General features: G+C 38.5%; 1 protein-coding gene across 1 annotated transcript in view; it reads right to left on the bottom strand.

The window, feature by feature from the left end:
* Nucleotides 1-17,700, bottom strand: part of PHF21B (PHD finger protein 21B) — a gene marked incomplete at both ends in the record, with an annotated part of 202,938 nt that overhangs the window by 24,271 nt on the left and 160,967 nt on the right. The window contains 3 exons of the mRNA XM_083366542.1: nt 579-655; nt 1,891-1,942; nt 15,873-15,992. Coding sequence (XP_083222668.1) covers nt 579-655; nt 1,891-1,942; nt 15,873-15,992 — 249 coding nt within the window. The remainder of the gene's footprint in view (nt 1-578; nt 656-1,890; nt 1,943-15,872; nt 15,993-17,700) is intronic.

The raw sequence follows: 17,700 nt of genomic DNA, 5'->3' as shown, positions 1-17,700 counted from the left end.
ATTACCTAAATTGATATGTTAATATTACCTAAATTGATGTTAATATTATCCTTTATCCTAAATTGATGTTAATATTACGTCTTAAAGAATTAACCCGATACATGATTTTCTTTATATTTGTTCCCATTCCTGAAAGAATAGTGTATTCTTTATCCTAAATTGATGTTAATATTACCTAAATTGATATGTTAATATTACCTAAATTGATATTAATATTATCCTTTATCCTAAATTGATGTTAATATTACGTCTTAAAGAATTAACCCGATACATGATTTTCTTTATATTTATATCCTGAAAGAATAGTGTATTCTTTTATCCTTTTTTTCGAAAGTTATGTGATTTTATATTTTGTAAAAATTGTAAAATTGGGTGCAACTCACCCAACAGCTGCCTTGCTTAGCGACTAAAATTCTGCTCCCAACTGTGGTCATAAGTCAAGGATATCTCAAAAATAACAGATTGTCCCAGGTACAATCTTGACTTTCTCACCTTCCTTTGACTTATACAATAGCATCTTTAAACTTGCATGGGCCAGAAGTAAAACCAAAAGTGACAATGTTTAAATATTGGGCTACCTCAGTTTCCAAGAGTCCACTGTAAGCAGGATTGGCGGTGCTTCTTCTTTTTCTTTCCTGACGTTTGCTCTGGATTTCTGTAATGAATTTCAAAAGGGTTATTTTTCTATACGTAAACTAAAATATTTTGATGAAACTTATTTGATCAGACGATTTTTGCTACTTGGCTGACCTTCTGATTAGACATTAATCTCCTATTACTCATACCTGGTTGACTGAATCAGCCTGATTATCTCGGCCTTTGGGTTTCTGAAGCTCTTTTTTGGGACTGATCCAGCAATGTGAAATTTATTTTCCTAGAAACACAGAAGCTTCAAAGGCCACAATATTTGCTAATTTGATATTGGAAGCCTTGCAAAGTACTTTGCTCATAACCTAGGGCAGGGTCCCCAACCTGTGGGCCGCGGCCCGGTAGTGGGTACTGGCCACCGGGTCATGGGACAGGCTGGCTAGTGCACACACACTGGTTCTACTGTCGCTGCTGCAGGACGCAAAACCAGGATGCCATCCTGCACAGTGCAAAAACAGGCCACTGTTGCGCCTTGGGATGCAAAAACAGGACACCGCCACACCTCAGAGCGCAAAAACGGGCTGATGCCATGCCTCGGGGCACAAAAATAGGCGCTGTCCACAGGAACGGGGCAGGGCTAGTATCATGCAAGCGCTAGTCTTGCACCATTTGCATCATGCGCATACTCGTGGCCCCATGCATGGGCGTAAAATGCTACCCCCTCCCTTTCCCTCCGGTCCACCAATCAAGAAACGTTGGTGACCTCTGGCCTAGGGCCAATTTCTCCAATGGTATGCCATGGTTGTATTCTGACTGATATCAAGGGAGCTGTCCATTGCAGAGAGAAGGAGGGAAAGACTGTGAATAGAAAAACTCAATCCACTTAGCTCATTTCTAACCTTATTTAGAAAAAGAGGGAAAGTCCACACAGCTATCTTGAATTTTTAATCCTAAACTCTTTAAGTATGCATAGCAGTTATTACTTTTAACATGTTTGCATAGTCTACTTCTAATGATGCAAAAGAAATCTGATTTCATTATAAAATGTTAGTTATTTGTGATAATGACTTGCACAATCAGTTTACTCATCTTAATAATGACTCAATAGGGTTCATATTTAAGAGCTGCTAACAGGAGCTGTGCTGCATTTTTCAAGTTCTTTCCCTTGAGATCTAACTCTAATAATACTATAAAACACTTCAGGTTAAGGTTTCCAATCTCCTTTTACAAAATAATCTTTTTTATTATATTGAAATATAATTAAAGCAGAAGAATTTTTGCTAGTAAGATAAGCATTCTTACCTTCCAAGTATTCAGTCGTAACCAGGCCTAACGCTACCATAAAGGCAATTTTCTAGAGAAGAAATAAAGTGAATTAAAAAGTTATTTCTGCATCTTTTGATTATTCCCATAAAGAACTTCATAATCCATGATTATTGCATAGCAGTAGTTGATAGCCTTATGTCAGTCCATCAAAGAGTTGCCACAAATATTCTATATTATCTGCATCCTTATATGAAACAAAATAAAATTATTCAGATGTTTGGGTTTTTTAAAATTACTAGCTAACAACGGTTTGATACAGTATTTTATGTGCCTCTCTGACCTGCTGTATTGGGTTATGAGTGACAGTTCCTGCTATTAATGCACACAGACACATCTTTAATTTTTTGTTTTGATATTATGAAAAATAAATGTTAAAAAATATGGCAATTGCACCATTTTGTTCTCAAATGTACATCCGGTCCCCACAGTCATTCTTAGAAAACAAAAATGGCAAAGCTATATCCTCTTTGACTTTTTGTTTATTTCTAATTTACCCAAAGAAGCATTATTATTTTTGGTATCTTGTACAATCTTCAATTTATTGTAATTGTTAGATGATGATGATGATGATGATGATGATGATGATGACTATTATTATGATTTGATCCAAGATCAAACCAATTACCTTAAAATATATACAACCATTAAAAAAAGGTACATACATAAAAATGACATAAAACCAAGAAAGTCAAAACTGCGGAGAAGGGACCAATTTCTATGAGTAACCTACATATACAAATTTCACCGCTGCCTTTTATGCATCTAGAAATTGGTTGCTTAAAAGAGAAAAAGTGATCTCCTCCTAATGAGGGAGAGTAGAATTTCTAATAATTGAAATTAAGAGCTGAAATTGTCACTGCGTATAAAGTAGATAGATACTAATGGAACATGAGCTACAGATTCAATTTCTTTGAATATGTAATTTTCATATGTTATTGAAATATTGTAATATCTTCCCTGATGAATAGCACACTAACTCAGGCTAGAGGAAAAAGCCTCCTAGGTGGAGCATGCAAGGCCTTGGAAAAACAGTCAAGAAACAACCAAGGACGCGATTCTACTCTCCATGTTGCTACTGTAATTGTGTCTTTGCAGATTGTAAGGCAACATGAGCAACTAGATACCCCAAAGGTTTTGGCCTAGAAAGAAATTCCAAGAGAGGGCAACGATATCCTGATTTGGTAGAAATTTTCATGCTTTGCACATACTTTTCTACTACAGGTTTTCAAGCCATTGGATCTTCATTTCTTTAGCGTGGATTAATCATCCACCAGCACAGCCTGGATCCTGGGATTCTTTGAACCATGGAAATGCATTATGGAACCAACTGCCGGTGGAGCTCCGGACGGCATCAGACCTCCGAACTTTCCGTCGTGGCCTGAAGACCCACCTATTTGAAATGGCTGGTCTGGCTTGACGGGGGATTATGGGTTTTAATTTGTCGTTTTAGATTTGTATTACGGTTTTTAACTGGGCATGGGTTTAATCTTTTTTAATTTTTGTATTGTCTTTTTTATATATGCCCTGTGAACCGCCCTGAGTCCCTACCAAGGAGAAGGGCGGTATACAAATTAAATAAAACTTGAAACTTGAAATGCAAGTGACTTCCATAGTCATAGGAGTGCTGATTTACCACCAGCCTATCAAGTACTTAGAAGGTGAGGGCCGAGCAGTACAAGCAAACCACAGCCAACGACTTAAAAGCCAGCCATCGCCACACCTCAATCTGCATCTAAAAAGCCACATGCAACAGAGGCACACATAAATACCACACACAGAATAGCACACACTCTGCTAGAGAGGAGTTCCCTGAAGACGGGCTCCAGAAGGAGTCTGAAAGCTCAGAAGATAAAGCCTCTGGTCCAGATGACCGACCCAGATTGGATCTTGTAGGATTATCCCGGGACACATGTATTCGCCTTCGTTTGTGACTTCCACAGTACTTCATGGCAAGCTTCAGCTGTATAGTCCAGGAACCTCTCTTCTTTTCTGATGCCTGATGCAGTGTAGACACTTGTTTACCAAGCCTTTTCACTTTCCCTTTTAATAAGGAACCAAGCTTGTACTTGGAGCAGGTGTAGTTCAGGCAGGAAAAATACTTTGCACAGAAACTGCAAGCCTCAGATATTCTTCCCTTGTTGTCCATATTGTTTGGCGTTTCCCAGCAACTCAAATTTGCTCAATCCTTGCATGCCCCACTAGAGCTGCTCCAACTGGGTCAAGAAGGTCAATGCTCCAATCAGACACAATGGAAAGTCATCAGCGCTTAGAAAAATGTCATCAGCATTAGGAAGCTCCCCATCACTATATTCTGCATTAGTCAGGTGCAACCTTGAATGCGCTCTCTCGTACTAAATATCACTCCCAAAGATGCAACAAGACTACGTGTTGAAAAGAGGGAATTAGAAATCTTTATATTCCTAATGGGGAGATAATTAAAGAGATGTCACACCGAAGTTTTCTATTGCCCCAGAGTGTTTAATGATATAAAAGTAAAATCCAATGGAACAGAGATTCCTAGTGATCAATACATTTCACTAGCTGAACTACAGTAAATAAAGGGAGATGGTTTAATAGGAATTTCTCTTCACCCAAAGTCTGGAAAGTTTTAGTTTTAGTTTATGCACAAAGCATAAACTAATTCTACTTTTCGAATTTCTCCAATTCCCCCACAGTGGGAATCAGTGAGGAAAAGCAGAGGTAGAAAAGATTAAAACTCCATGACAACCATGTTAGTAAGACCAAAATAGGATTCAGAAATATCCAGTGCACTCCACTATTGTGAATATTAAGTGCAGCTCTAAGGGACAATGCAAATTAAATAAGTAAACATTTATTTGTTTCTTTTTTCAACCATTATATTATGTTGCAAAGTGTGGTAGATTATTTGCTCTTCTGTTATCCAGTTGGAGGTATGCAGAACCTACGGTATTATATCTACTTTTTAATTTCTCCTTTAAAAAAACAGCATAGTTATGGGGTTTTTTTGCTGTTGTTGTTTCATGCTGTGGTAAAAATATCAATAAATGCCTTAATAAATCAGCAGCATATCTGTCTTTGAATAATTTGGTAAGGTTTATTTATATATATAAAAAATCATGTTGTAATTATATGTTCTAGTTCTTGTTAACATGCGCTTATACTAATTACACAGTTAGGTCTAATTACACTAATTGCATAAATGCATGTTAATCAACTAAAGCTTATTCAAGGAACAAAATAAATTAACCCAAAGCTTATTTATCAATGCCAAGACAATCATATATATTTGTTTCTTTAGTACAGCCATAAAAATGGAGAAACAAGAAGCAGACCTCAACTTTATATCCCAGGTATCAACATGTGATAAACCAAAACGAAGACTCCTGCTAAATCAACACATCCATAAATAGAAGGCAGGTAAATAGAAGGCTTTGGAATACTATTTTTTAACATTAGGATTAGGCTAGGACGCCCCACATTACTGTGAGATCATTTAAGATAAGCACAGGGTGATGAAATATGACAAAGAATACAATGTTGGTGGTCAAATAGTTTAATGTGAGTGAAGAAATGGAAGAAAGAGAGATTGGAAATATACTGTAAGAGAAAGTGCTTCGTTATGCTGCAAATCCAGACAAGAATTTAATGTGAACCCTGTGTCATTAATTTAGCCCGACTATATTTGTTTAAAGTCTTATATAGTATGACTCAATGCTGGGCAATCAACACAGATAGTCTGCAACTTACGACTGCTTATGAGCAAAGTTATGACAGGACCACACAAAAGCTACTTATAACCCATTTTTTAATTATGACACCCCTACCCCCTGCAGTCACATGATCATATTTTGGGTGCTTGACAACTGGTCGTTTGTACTATCCCACAGTCATGTAACCATGATTTATGACTTTTTTGTCCATTTCCAGCTTTTACATTTGGTTTCTTGCAAAAGAAACCAAGCCCATTTGGCTTAATGACTGTGGCATTTGCTTAATGACCACAGCATTCACTTAATGACTACTGCAAAAAAAAGCAGGTCTGGTCAAATGATGCCTCAGCTTATGACTTCAACAGTTTATGGCCTTAATTCTGGGCTCAATTATCTATGTCACTGCACGTTTTTTTTAGTTCATCCGAAAAGCTCAATTCTAATTGTACATTTCCTTCTGTTCTGCACCTATGTTGATAACCTATCTGGTAACCATAGTGAATGTCATGTGGTCTAGCTATGTTATGAGTTTTGCTGTGTGCGCAAGCGTAAAAAGTTTTCTAGTTTTTGTCTTTACATTTTTTTCTTTTTACTGTCTGATGAGAGAGGATGTAGTCGATTAGCTTTCTTTGTTTATATATATTTTTCTTTTGTGATTAAAGGTTTTTAATAGAATATGTGTCGGGCTTTATTTTCCTTCACCCACACACATTATGCATCATCTGAAGCACGGTCCATCGCCCTCTGATAGGCCAAAAAAGGACTCTGAGAACACCATGTCTATGAGACTGGATGGAAAAAGCAAGATCCTACATCATCTAGGGCAGGAGTAGGCAACCTTGGCTCTTTTATGACTCATAGACTTCAAATCCCAGAATTCCTGAGCCAGCATGGCTCAGCTTGGAAACCTCTCCCTTTTCCCTCAGCATGGCTGGCCCAGGAATTATGGGAGTTGAAGTCCACGAGTCATAAAAGACCCAAGGTTGCATACTCCTGATCTAGGGTGTTCTAAAGTCAAAGTCTGCTTCTTTATATTGGAGGTAGGACAACATACTGGAAAGATGAGGGATGCTCACTAGGTTGTGCCGATGTTTGATGCTAAGAAGGCAATAGAGGTAGCAGAATACTGAATAACAGAGTTGGAAGGGACTTTGGAGGTCTTCTGATCCAGCCCCCTGCTCAAGCAGAAGATCCTACACAATTTCAGATGAATCACTGTCCAATCCCTTCTTAAAAATCTTCAGCGATGGAGCACCCACAATTTTTGGAGGCAAGCTGTTCCACTGATTAATTGTTCTCAATGACAGGAAACTTCTCCTTAATTCTAGCTTGGATCTCTCTTTCAAAAGCTTTATCTGTTACTTCTTGTCTTGTTCTCAGTGCTTTGGAAAATAGACTGACCTGCTCTTCTCAGAGTCACTCAGCCATTGAGATACTGGAAGATTGTTATCATGTCACCTCAGTCCTTCACTTTGTTAGACTAGAGTAGACATTCCCCCGCAACCATTCATCATAGGGTTTAGCCATCAGTCCCCTAATCACCTTTGTTGTTCTTCTCTGTGTACCTTCTAGAGTCTCAACATCTTTTTTGTATCATGGTGACCAAAACTGGATACAGTATACCAGTGCAGTATAAAGCAGTAATAATACTTCACATGATCTTGACACTATCCCTGTTGATGAAAGCTAGGACTGCATTGGCTTTTTTGACAGCTACAGCACACTGCTGGCTCATACTTAAATGATTGTCCACTAGTATCCCTAAATCCATCTCACAGTTACTGCTGTTGAGACAGATATCACTTATTCTATACCTGTGGATTTGGGGTTCTTTTGCCTCAGTATAAAATCTTACTCACTACTGAACTGCATTTTGTTGAATAGGTTCCAGTGTTCAAGTTGATGAATTTTCCTCCTATCCTCTCATCTACATCTTTTACAGAGCCTTGGGGTGTTCTATTGCATGTGTCCCTCCATGTAGATGTAGCTTTATTGAGGATTACCCACCAAGTGTGGTTGGTCAGCCAGTTGCAATTCCATCTGGTGGTGGTACTCTCTATACCACATTGTTCAAGAAGTAGGCTGCGGTCTACTTTGTCAAATGCCTTCCTGAAGTCTAAATAACTATGTCCACAGGGTTTCCCTTATCCACTAATTGAGTCACTTTGTGAAAGAAGAAATAAGATGTGTCTAAGCATGATCTGTTTTTGACAAGCCATGCTGACTTCTACTAATTGTCTTGTTCATTTCTAGATACTGACAAATGTGCTGCTTGATTAACTTTTCCAGGATTTTCTCAAGTATTGATATCAGGCTGACTGGTCTGTAGTTTTCTGGTTCCACTTTCCCCTCCCGTTTTTAGATTAGAACCATATCAGCTCTTCTGCAGTCCTCTGGTAGTTTCCTGGTGCTCCGGGATCTTTGAAAGACATGGTTCAGTGGTTCCGAGATCATGTCTGTGAGCTCCTTCAGAGCCTGGGATGTAATCCATCTGGTCCTGGTGATTTAAACTTGTCTAGAATGGATAGGTGCTGTCTTACCATTTTCTTGCCTGTTTTGACTTGTATTCTTAATCTGACAGTGGCTAAATATAATGATAACAGCTGCAGATGGATATGAGACATTTAAAATCAAGAAGCAGGAAATTGAAATAGTTCGAGAATTTATCTTCTTTGGATCAACAACTGTTTAAGATGGCAGTTCTATATCTGAACTCAAACACAAGATAACCTTAGGCTGCATTTCAACGGTCAATATCAATAAGACCTGGAAAAGCAGATACTGATATCAATATAAAAATCAGGCTAATTAGAGCAATAATCTTTCCTCTAATGATGTATGGGTATGAGAGTTGGACACTAAGAATGGCGAATCGAAGAATTGATGCCTTTGAACTGCGATGCTGTCGTAAATTACTGCGTATACCATGGACAGCCAAAAGAGCCAACATAGAAGTATTGAACTGTATAAAACCCGAAAAAATCACTAGAAGCCAAAATCACAAGACTACGTCTGATTTACTTTGACCATGTCATGCATGCAAATTCATTGGAGAAGGCAGTGATGCTAGGAATGGTCAATGGATCAAGAAGGAGGAGCAAGCAAAGAACTTGTTGGCTTCATACCATCAAAGCTGACACAAAGATGAACATCCAACATCCAAAAGAAGCTGTGCTTGTCAGGGTGGCATGGAGAACATTTGCCTATAAAGTTGCCAAGAATCAGGCACGACTGAACAGTTAAAACAAACTATTTCTAATCTGACTTTTACAGATATTACTGTTTCTTTTCCCCCTTTTGTGTAAAGAGAGATGCAAAGAATGAATGAAGCAGTTCCAGTTTCTCCCTGCTGCCCGTTACCTCCATTGCCGTTAGCAGACGCATCGTTTTGACTTTTTTCTTGTTGTACACGTTGAAACTTTTTAAAAATTATTTTTGATAATTGTTGCAAGCCTTAGGTAAATCCTGACTTCATCCTTGCAGATTCAGACTATTTGCTAGAAATGGAGGAAGGTACAGCATGCACCAATCCAAGGGGGAATTACAGACAGCTTGTCCTTGACTTATAACCAGTCACTTAGCGATTGTTTGAAGTTATGACAGAGCCCCTAAAATGTATTTATGGTCCAAATTCTAAGTTCTGACAACCAAACCCTCTGGAGTAACACGATCAAATTTTGGGTGCTTCGGAGCTAACCTGCATTTATAGCTGTTTGCAGCATTCCATGTTCATATGTCCACAATTTAGAGCTTTTGTACTAGAAACTGGTGTTTACTTCCAGTTTCCGCAAAAAAATGCCCATTGCGGACAATGGATTTGTTTAACAACCATGGCGTTCACTTAACAGCCACCGCAAAAAATGTCATCAAATCAGGTGCAATCATACGATCATCCACATAATGAATGGCACAATTTGCGACAATAATTCTGGGTTCAATTATGTTTGTTAAGTCAAGGACTACCTGCGTGCGGATGTGAACAGGGTGCAGGCAGGCAGAACTTGGTATCTCTAGGAGGGTATTAAATGAAGTCAATTAACATGGCTCTTGGCCAAGAGGGTAGGATTTTCCTGGCTCTTGTAAATAAGTTCTTCCCAAGTCAGTGTTTTATTACCTGGTTGGCCTATCAACACTTTATTTGAGATAGCACGCCAGCTTAGATTCTTTTTCTTTCCATGTTTTTATTTTAATCCCATTTATATCCCGCCCTTCTCCGAAGACTCAGGGCAGCTTACAATCTAAGAAGCACAAATCAATGTGCTTAGCAATAGCCTTCATTCTATGTATATGCCTGCTTATTAGGGCTTTCGCCCCCCCCCCCAAGCGGCATTATTACAAAGTCAGCTTATTGCCCCCAACAATCTGGGTCCTCATTTTACCTACCTCGGAAGGATGGAAGGCTGAGTCAACCTTGAGCCTGGTGGGATGCGAACCTGCACTAATTGCAGGCAGCTGGTGTTACTTAAGGAGGCATTAGCCCACAGCTCCACCAAGGCTCTGTTATCCATAGCAATTACGAAAACATGGTTTGTCTCTGTGTTGTGTTGTTTTAAGCCGTGTACTGGCTTTGTGATGGTGTAATTTTTCCTGGGGTTCACTCTGATATAAGAAAAAAAAAGCAGGAGCAGAAGATATCAAAATTAATTGTGGAAACGTGATTTAGCTAGGGCAGACTCCTTGAACAATTGGCGGAATTCCTTATACGTAATGGGGGCTTGTTTTTATGGCTACAAAAAAAAATCTGTAAAATTATTAAAATTGCAAAATCAGTCAACTCATCATATAATAAAGGCATGCAAAATATTGAAAATAAGTTTAGGTATTACAATAGGAATCATTTCGAAACTGGCTATTTCCAAAATATGTATATGTGTTGTATTTAAGGCAGAGCATACATATCATATTGTTTCAAATTATGCATTTGGAATTACCCCGTAACAAAATAATGAGTTACAATAATAGTAACAGCTGCATAGGTTAGTAATAGTAATAGGTTAGTCTTAGTGCGTTGGCACAGAGAGTAATTTGTAAGAGAGGAGATCCTTTATTAAAATCTGACTTCTGCTATAAACCTACCAGAGAAACTGATAAATTACAGCTGTGGAATCTTCCCTTCTGTAATACCCAGATAACCCTAACCTTTCTCTCAATACTGCTGTAAGACATTCTAGCCAAAAATAAACAAACTGCTACAAAGTTCAGTGTGAATGTTAAGTGGTATTATTAATAAAATAATGCCATTTACAATCTAAAAACAATACAATGATTCATGAACTGCACATCTTTTTTCTTTTCAAATAGGACAGTGATGGCGAACCTTTTAAAGACCGACGGCCCAAACTGCAACCCAAAACCCACTTGTGTATTGTCGGGTGCTGGGTGGGCATGGCCCATTGGATGGGTGTGGCCCACTCGGTGGGTGTGGCTGCGGTGGTAGCGGCAGACTGGGTGGGACTAAAAAGTTCAATCAATCAATTCTAATTTTGCGAGATCTTTTTTTTTCCCCGCAAGAAATTGAAATTGATTGATTGATTGAACCTTTTTTTTTTTGCACATGGCGGCGGAGGCCTAAAGCGAAAAGGTTTTACAAAACCCAGCTGAAAGCCTAGGACTGGGGTGACAAGAGGGCTCTGCGTGCCACCTGTGGCATGCGTGCCATAGGTTCGCCACCACGGAAATAAGAGATAAATGCAAAATGAAACTGTTGATTTTATGTAGATAGATAGATAGATAGATAGATAGATAGATAGACAGACAGACAGAAATAGTTTATTGATTGATTAGTCTCACAATCATATCAAAAATTCAAAATAAAGGTTAAATACAACGTCTGTTTCCAAGATAAAATAGGTACAGGAAAATGCAATACTAAAATACACATGTGCTTAATACAGTCAGTCAATATTTAGATAAATATATCATCTTTATATGATAGCCCATTCAATATAATGGATTCTTAGCCAAACATTCTTGTCTCTAAACTTAGCAGTTCTGCTAATAATGTATATCTTAAGAGTCCAATAGAAAACAGGACAGTTGCAATTCAGGATTCAATGGGCTGCTCTTTCAAGTAGAGATTTTAGATATCTAAACATCCAGCCATGATATTGTAACAAAAGGGCCCATGTTTGGCCTTGGAATCCAATAAATCAAATCTTACTCTAGAGTAGGCCTTAAGAATGGCATCAAACTGATCAATTTTGTTTGTCAATTTGGAAAGTGGCTGTGTTCTTGGACAACCAGTTTTAAAGACTTATTTTTTGCCAATAACTTCATATCTATCTGTACCCTAGTATCTAAGACTTTCTGTTTAAACATTTCCTTTGCCCAGAAATGGCTGTGTAGAGAGCAGATGCCTGTTTTTGCTCTGATGTGCTCCCAGGATGATTTCTTAAAAAACGGGTTTGAACTTTATCTCAAGTAGAACAGATTTCACAGAACAGAAGCAACACTTAAAAATATTCTATGCGGAAAAGTCTTATAGTGAAAAAAATGCCTAAGCCAATACTTTTTTAAAAAAGCAATGATTAAGCTCAAGCAGCTACGTTGTGCCAAAAGGAAGGCCTACAGGAAAGAAGATAGATTTTTATACAATTAGGGCAGGAAAATATTAATAAGGAAAATCAGGGCAGCAAAGAGAAGCTGAAAAATCAGCTCTCAGCTAATGAACTAGCAAATGTGTGGAGAAGCCTGAAGAATATAATTGGCTACAGCAGATCTCCCTCCATCACTGAAGAGAATTGGCAACTGGCAGATAACCTGAATGTGTTCTACTATAGGTTTGAGAGGAGAACATTGTCATCTATCACTGTGTTCCCCCACCTCAGATGCACCAGCAATAGCCAGATCTCCTACACCTATCTCCAACTCTCTGGGCCCCCACCTCTGGTGATTTTAAAATAAGATGTGTGAGGTCTATTTCATAGGCAAAAGATCAAAAAATCACCAGGCCCAGACAGAGTAACTGCTTCGTGCTTGAAAGTCTGTGCTGAACAACTGCCTTCACCGGTATTTTGAATACATCACTAGAGACGTGCTATTGTCACTTCTTGTTTCAAATGCTCTTGTATCATCCCGGTTCCCAAGAAACTCTCCATCAAGGAACTAAATGACTATAGATTGGTTGCTCTGACATCTGTAGTTATGGAGATCTTTGAGAGGTTAGGCCCACCTGGAAATCATCATAGATCTGCTATATTAGGCCCCTAACAGTTTGCCTATCGAGCAAATAGATCGGCAGATGCTGCTGCCAATATCGCATGGCATGTCAAGGTATTAATTGAATAGCTAAACAGCTTATGTAATGATGTAATGTAACATAAGGTAGTTGATACAATAATAGGAATGACTCAGCCAGTGTCTGTATCCCTTTAAGAGCCTGAGTATAAAAGGGAAGGCTCTGCTGCTGTGTTCTCTCTCTTGTCCATTTCCTGCTGTAATTGCTGTGTATTGGAGTTTGCTGAATTATCACCACATGTATGAATGTTGTTTCTAGTACATATATTTGTAGATATTGTAATATAAACCACCATTTAATACAAACCACTGTTTACTGTATTTACTCCTGGGTTACCTCAGCACAATAAGACTGTGCATGGTCTGATATTGCACTTCATCTTGCAACATCTTGAATCCCCAAAGACCTATGCAAAAGTCCTTTTTGATGTCTTCAGCTTGGCATTCAATACCATCATTCCAGAAATTCCTCAAATGTAGCTTTTCGAAAGATAGGGAAAATCACACTGAGAACCTGACCAATCAGCAGGGGTGGTCCTCAGGACTATGTGCTCTGTCCACTGCTCTTCTCTCGCTATACCAATGACTAAGGATCTCTAAGGATCCCTCTGCTAAAGTTTTGAAATTTGCAGATGATACAACAGTCATTGGTCTCATTTGAGACAGTGATGGGTCTGCATATAGACGGGATGTTGAACAATTGGCCCTGTGGTGCCACTAGAACAATCTGGAGCTGAACAGACTTAAAACACATAGAGATAAGAGTGGATTTTAGGAGGACCCCTTCTGTTCTATCAACTCTTACTATATTTGAAAGTATCAGCAGTAGAATCCTTCAAATTTTCCAGATTCTATAAACTCCCAGGATTTAAAATGAACACCTAAACCCATCACTAAAAAGAATGTTCTTCTTGGACTTCCAGTTTGACGTTGTGGCGTGACAGGCACAGGAAGACGGGGCTCCGTGTTCCACGTTTGATTTTGCCCCATTTTTAGGGGGACCCTAAAAAGGGTTGAAAGTCATCCTGAAAAGGCAACAAAGGAGGGGACCCTTGTTGGTGGCCCTTCCACTGGATCCGAGGAAGCCCTCCCAACCGGCAGTGGAAAGACTGGCTATATTCGCTGCTTACAACTGAAGACAAGTACTAACTAGCATTTTCTGTGCAACATGGATGGAACTGGGTGAGACTTTATCCTCTTTTTATGACCTTAATACTACTTTCCTGGAAAAAAGAATGCCCAAAGCAAAGAATCCTCTCCGATGAGAGAGGGAAGTTACAGCCCTGCTCCCTCAGGAAAAGAAAAGCAGCTAATTAATTGCTTTGGGGGAAAACAGAGAAAACTACAAGGTCAATTTGGAACTAATACAGATCTATAATTTTTTAATTTGGGGACTAAAAGTACATTTGAGACTTTTTTTAGAAAAAATATTTGAAAGTTTTCAAAATAAGCTTGGATTTGGAAAGCTGGAAAACAGTGTCAATGACATATAGTGGAGAATGATGGCACTACAATTTATTATGCTTAAGGGAAACTTGACTTGAAGCCCAGATTCAGATAAGACTCTTTGTTGTTCCTGGACACTTTCAGTTTTGCAGACTGCACCTGGGAAAAGGGAAAAACAAAACTCTTGGACTGCTTATCTGGGTTGGGGACCCTACTGGACTATAAAGACTACACACAAAAACAAAATGAATGTTCCATACTCAGCCTTAAATGGTAAAAAAATCATCTTCAACACCTGTCTCCTAAGCTCCCAGCTTGAAATATCAACAAGAATATGTTAATGAATCTCAGAAAGAAATGCTTTCCATGTTGAAATCAATTCAAGAGACAATTGTTTTATTGCAGGATGAGACTAAAAGTAACACAAATGAGATAAAAGAACAATTTTCTAACCTAAATTTACAAATCCAGACAATGACTGCAAAGAAGGAACTAATAACCCACAAAACAAAAGGAAAATTAGAAGAAATGGATCCAAAGATCGAAGTCCTAAAGGAAGGAATTTACAGATACAGACAAATGAAAAATTAGAAGATGCAGTGATAACACCAGAAATGGAAAAGACACCGTACTTGTTAAGATCTCAGAACACATTTGAGGATAAGGAAGAAGAGCTGATCGAATGGATGATAAAGCTCTTAGGAGAAATGCTGAATATTGACAAACAAGAAATGAAAACAAAAACTGAAGGAGAAGGATGGAGGCTGTTTAATGAATATAAATGGGTTGAGCATTCTTCCAAAAACACTTCAACCAAATTCTTTTCCTCATTCCAAACAATATATACAAAAACAGAGGAAGAACTACTTGATGATTTAAAAGTACTGACTTGGAAAGTTATTTGGCAAAGGAAGAAAGCTAGAGTAAGACTGAAGAAAATAGAGGCTCTGCCCTACTAGATGGGATATTATATTACTAAACAGATGTTTGAATATGGCTATGAAAATAGATAACTGTTAGAAATAAAAGTATTATTATAATTAGAAGGATAGAAAATTAATAAAATAATTATTAAAAAAAAGAATGTTCTTCCTGCGTCAACTCAGGAAGATCAGACTGCCCAGGAGCTGTTAATCCAGTTCTATGGAGTAATTACTAAGTCTGCTTAATAATGCTTCCTGATAAATTCTTCTGGTACAATAATTTTCTGGATTTTGGAGAAGCAAGAGCAAATTGACACCCTCATTGTTTCATTAGAAGACTAGCATAGTACAGGCACAAACATAAACTGGATGAAGGCTAAAAGGAGAAGTGTGGAGAAAGTAGTGGAGGGGCATAAAAAAAACCCGATACCCAACTTTATGGCTAGACAACAGGCGCATTACATTTGCCCCAGCTATATTTTGTGGTTATATTCTCCAGCAAGCTGTCACTAGCAAAAGTTGTAAGTAAAACAAAAAATATCTGAGAAATACACAATTTTGTCTATTTTGATCTTTGATCTATTTTATATTGTGATTATTGGAGTCTTCAGGTGCACAACAAACATGTATATTTCTCAAGATAATAAAGTGGCCTTTTTACCTCTGGATTTTCATCTTTTCTCTTTTTGGTAGCGGGTCCCTGAGTTGACTCTTCAATAGGTTTCTTTATCTCCACTTTATTTTCTGTCTGACTTTGAACTTTAGGTTGAATGATGATGACCTGAAAATCAAGAGACAGGTGAAAGACATGAAAATAAACCAGTGCATATAGCTAAAGGAAGTATTTCCCAATGTTGACAATTTCAAGACACGACACGTTCAACTCACAGAATAACTTTTAATTCTGGCTAGGGAAACTGAAAAGCCTTTAAAAGCTGAGGTGTGCTCTGTCAATAAAGCACGTAAAAACACAGAAGTTGTAATAAGATTTGAATGTCCGGTAAGCATCCTACAAAAATATCCTTTGAGTTGAACTGTCAATTTCCTCTATGTAGGCTTTGCTTTCTGACAACAGAAAAATGGCTTGCTACTGACTTCTCTGAAGAAATTTTTGGGCTTTCCTATCTAGCCTGGGGATGTGGTGGTTCAGTGGGTTAGGATGCTGAGCTTGTCGATCAGAAGGTCGGCAGTTTGGCGGGTTGAATCCCGAGTGCCGCGTAACAGAGTGAGCACCTGTTACTCATCCCAGCTTCTGCCAACCTAGCAGTTCGAAAGCACATAAAAATGCAAGTAGAAAAATAGGGACCACTCCGGTGGGAAGGTAACAGCATTCCGTGCGCCTTTGGCGTCTAGTCATGCCGGCCACATGACCACGGAGACATCCTCGGACAAGCGCTGGCTCTTTGGCTTTGAAACGGAGATGAGCACTGGCCCCTAGAGTCAGAAACTACTAGCACACATGTGTGGGGGAACCTTTACCTTTACCTTTATCTAGCCTGGAGTTCTGGAATTGCATTGTGTTTTGTGTGGTGGGTTTCTGCTGAGTTAGTTTGATGTGCTGGTTGCTGTTACTCGGTTTCAATACAGAATTGTGTTTGGCATGGAGTTGTGTGTGTGGAACAGATCCGTGTTCTTTTAGGAATATATGATGATTTCTGTAAGAATTACTAATTTTGTCTTGCACTGGGCCTCGTAAAGCAAATTTTGACATCTGGATTCTCAGACTCTCTGCTATTCCATTTCCTGGTCAAGTTGCTTGTTACCGAATCTTGTGAGTTTTGCCTTCTGTGAAATGTATGCTAAAGGAGAAAATGATGGACTCTGAATTATAGTTGTGTTTTGAAAGGAAGGTCCCATCTCCACTTTGCATTTTGTTATTTTATTTCTTGCCCCCAGAACCTTGCTTTGCAAGAAATTAGCACAATGCAAATACTGCGTGCACAATAAAGATGAAAAAGGCCCTCAAATCAAGATCAACAGTGGTTTTATTGGCAATAGAAGTATCTCAGAAGGAGCTGAGATGTTTTTTTCAATTTCCCATTCTATCCTGTAGCATACCCAGGAAGTCCTCAGATACCACACGGATTTGTCCCTTAAATCAAAGGAAATGGCAAAATAAGTGTGTGTGTTTTTTTAAAAAAAATCATTTTCCTAACTTTTTGTCATATGTTTGTCTCTGAAGTCTTATTTATTTATATCCCATCTTTTATTATTTTTATAAATAACTCAAGGCGGCAAACATATTCAACACACCTTCCTCTTCCTATTTTCCCTAAAACAGCAACCCTGTGAGGTAGGTTGGGCTGAGAGAGAGGGACTGGCTCAAAGTCACCCAGCTGGCTTGCATGGCTAAGGCAGGACTTGAACTCATGGTCTCCTGCTTTCTAGCTTGGTGCCTTAACTACTAGACTGAACTAGCATGGTATATCTTATTGATCAGAAACATATTTTTCAATATTATATAATAATAATAAAGTTGGAAAGGACCT

Source organism: Vipera ursinii, assembly GCF_947247035.1.
Source record: "Vipera ursinii genome assembly, chromosome: 6".
Classification (NCBI taxonomy): Eukaryota; Metazoa; Chordata; class Lepidosauria; order Squamata; family Viperidae; genus Vipera; species Vipera ursinii.
Note: the sequence above shows the minus strand (reverse complement) of the source record. Positions and strands in the feature narration are given on the sequence as shown.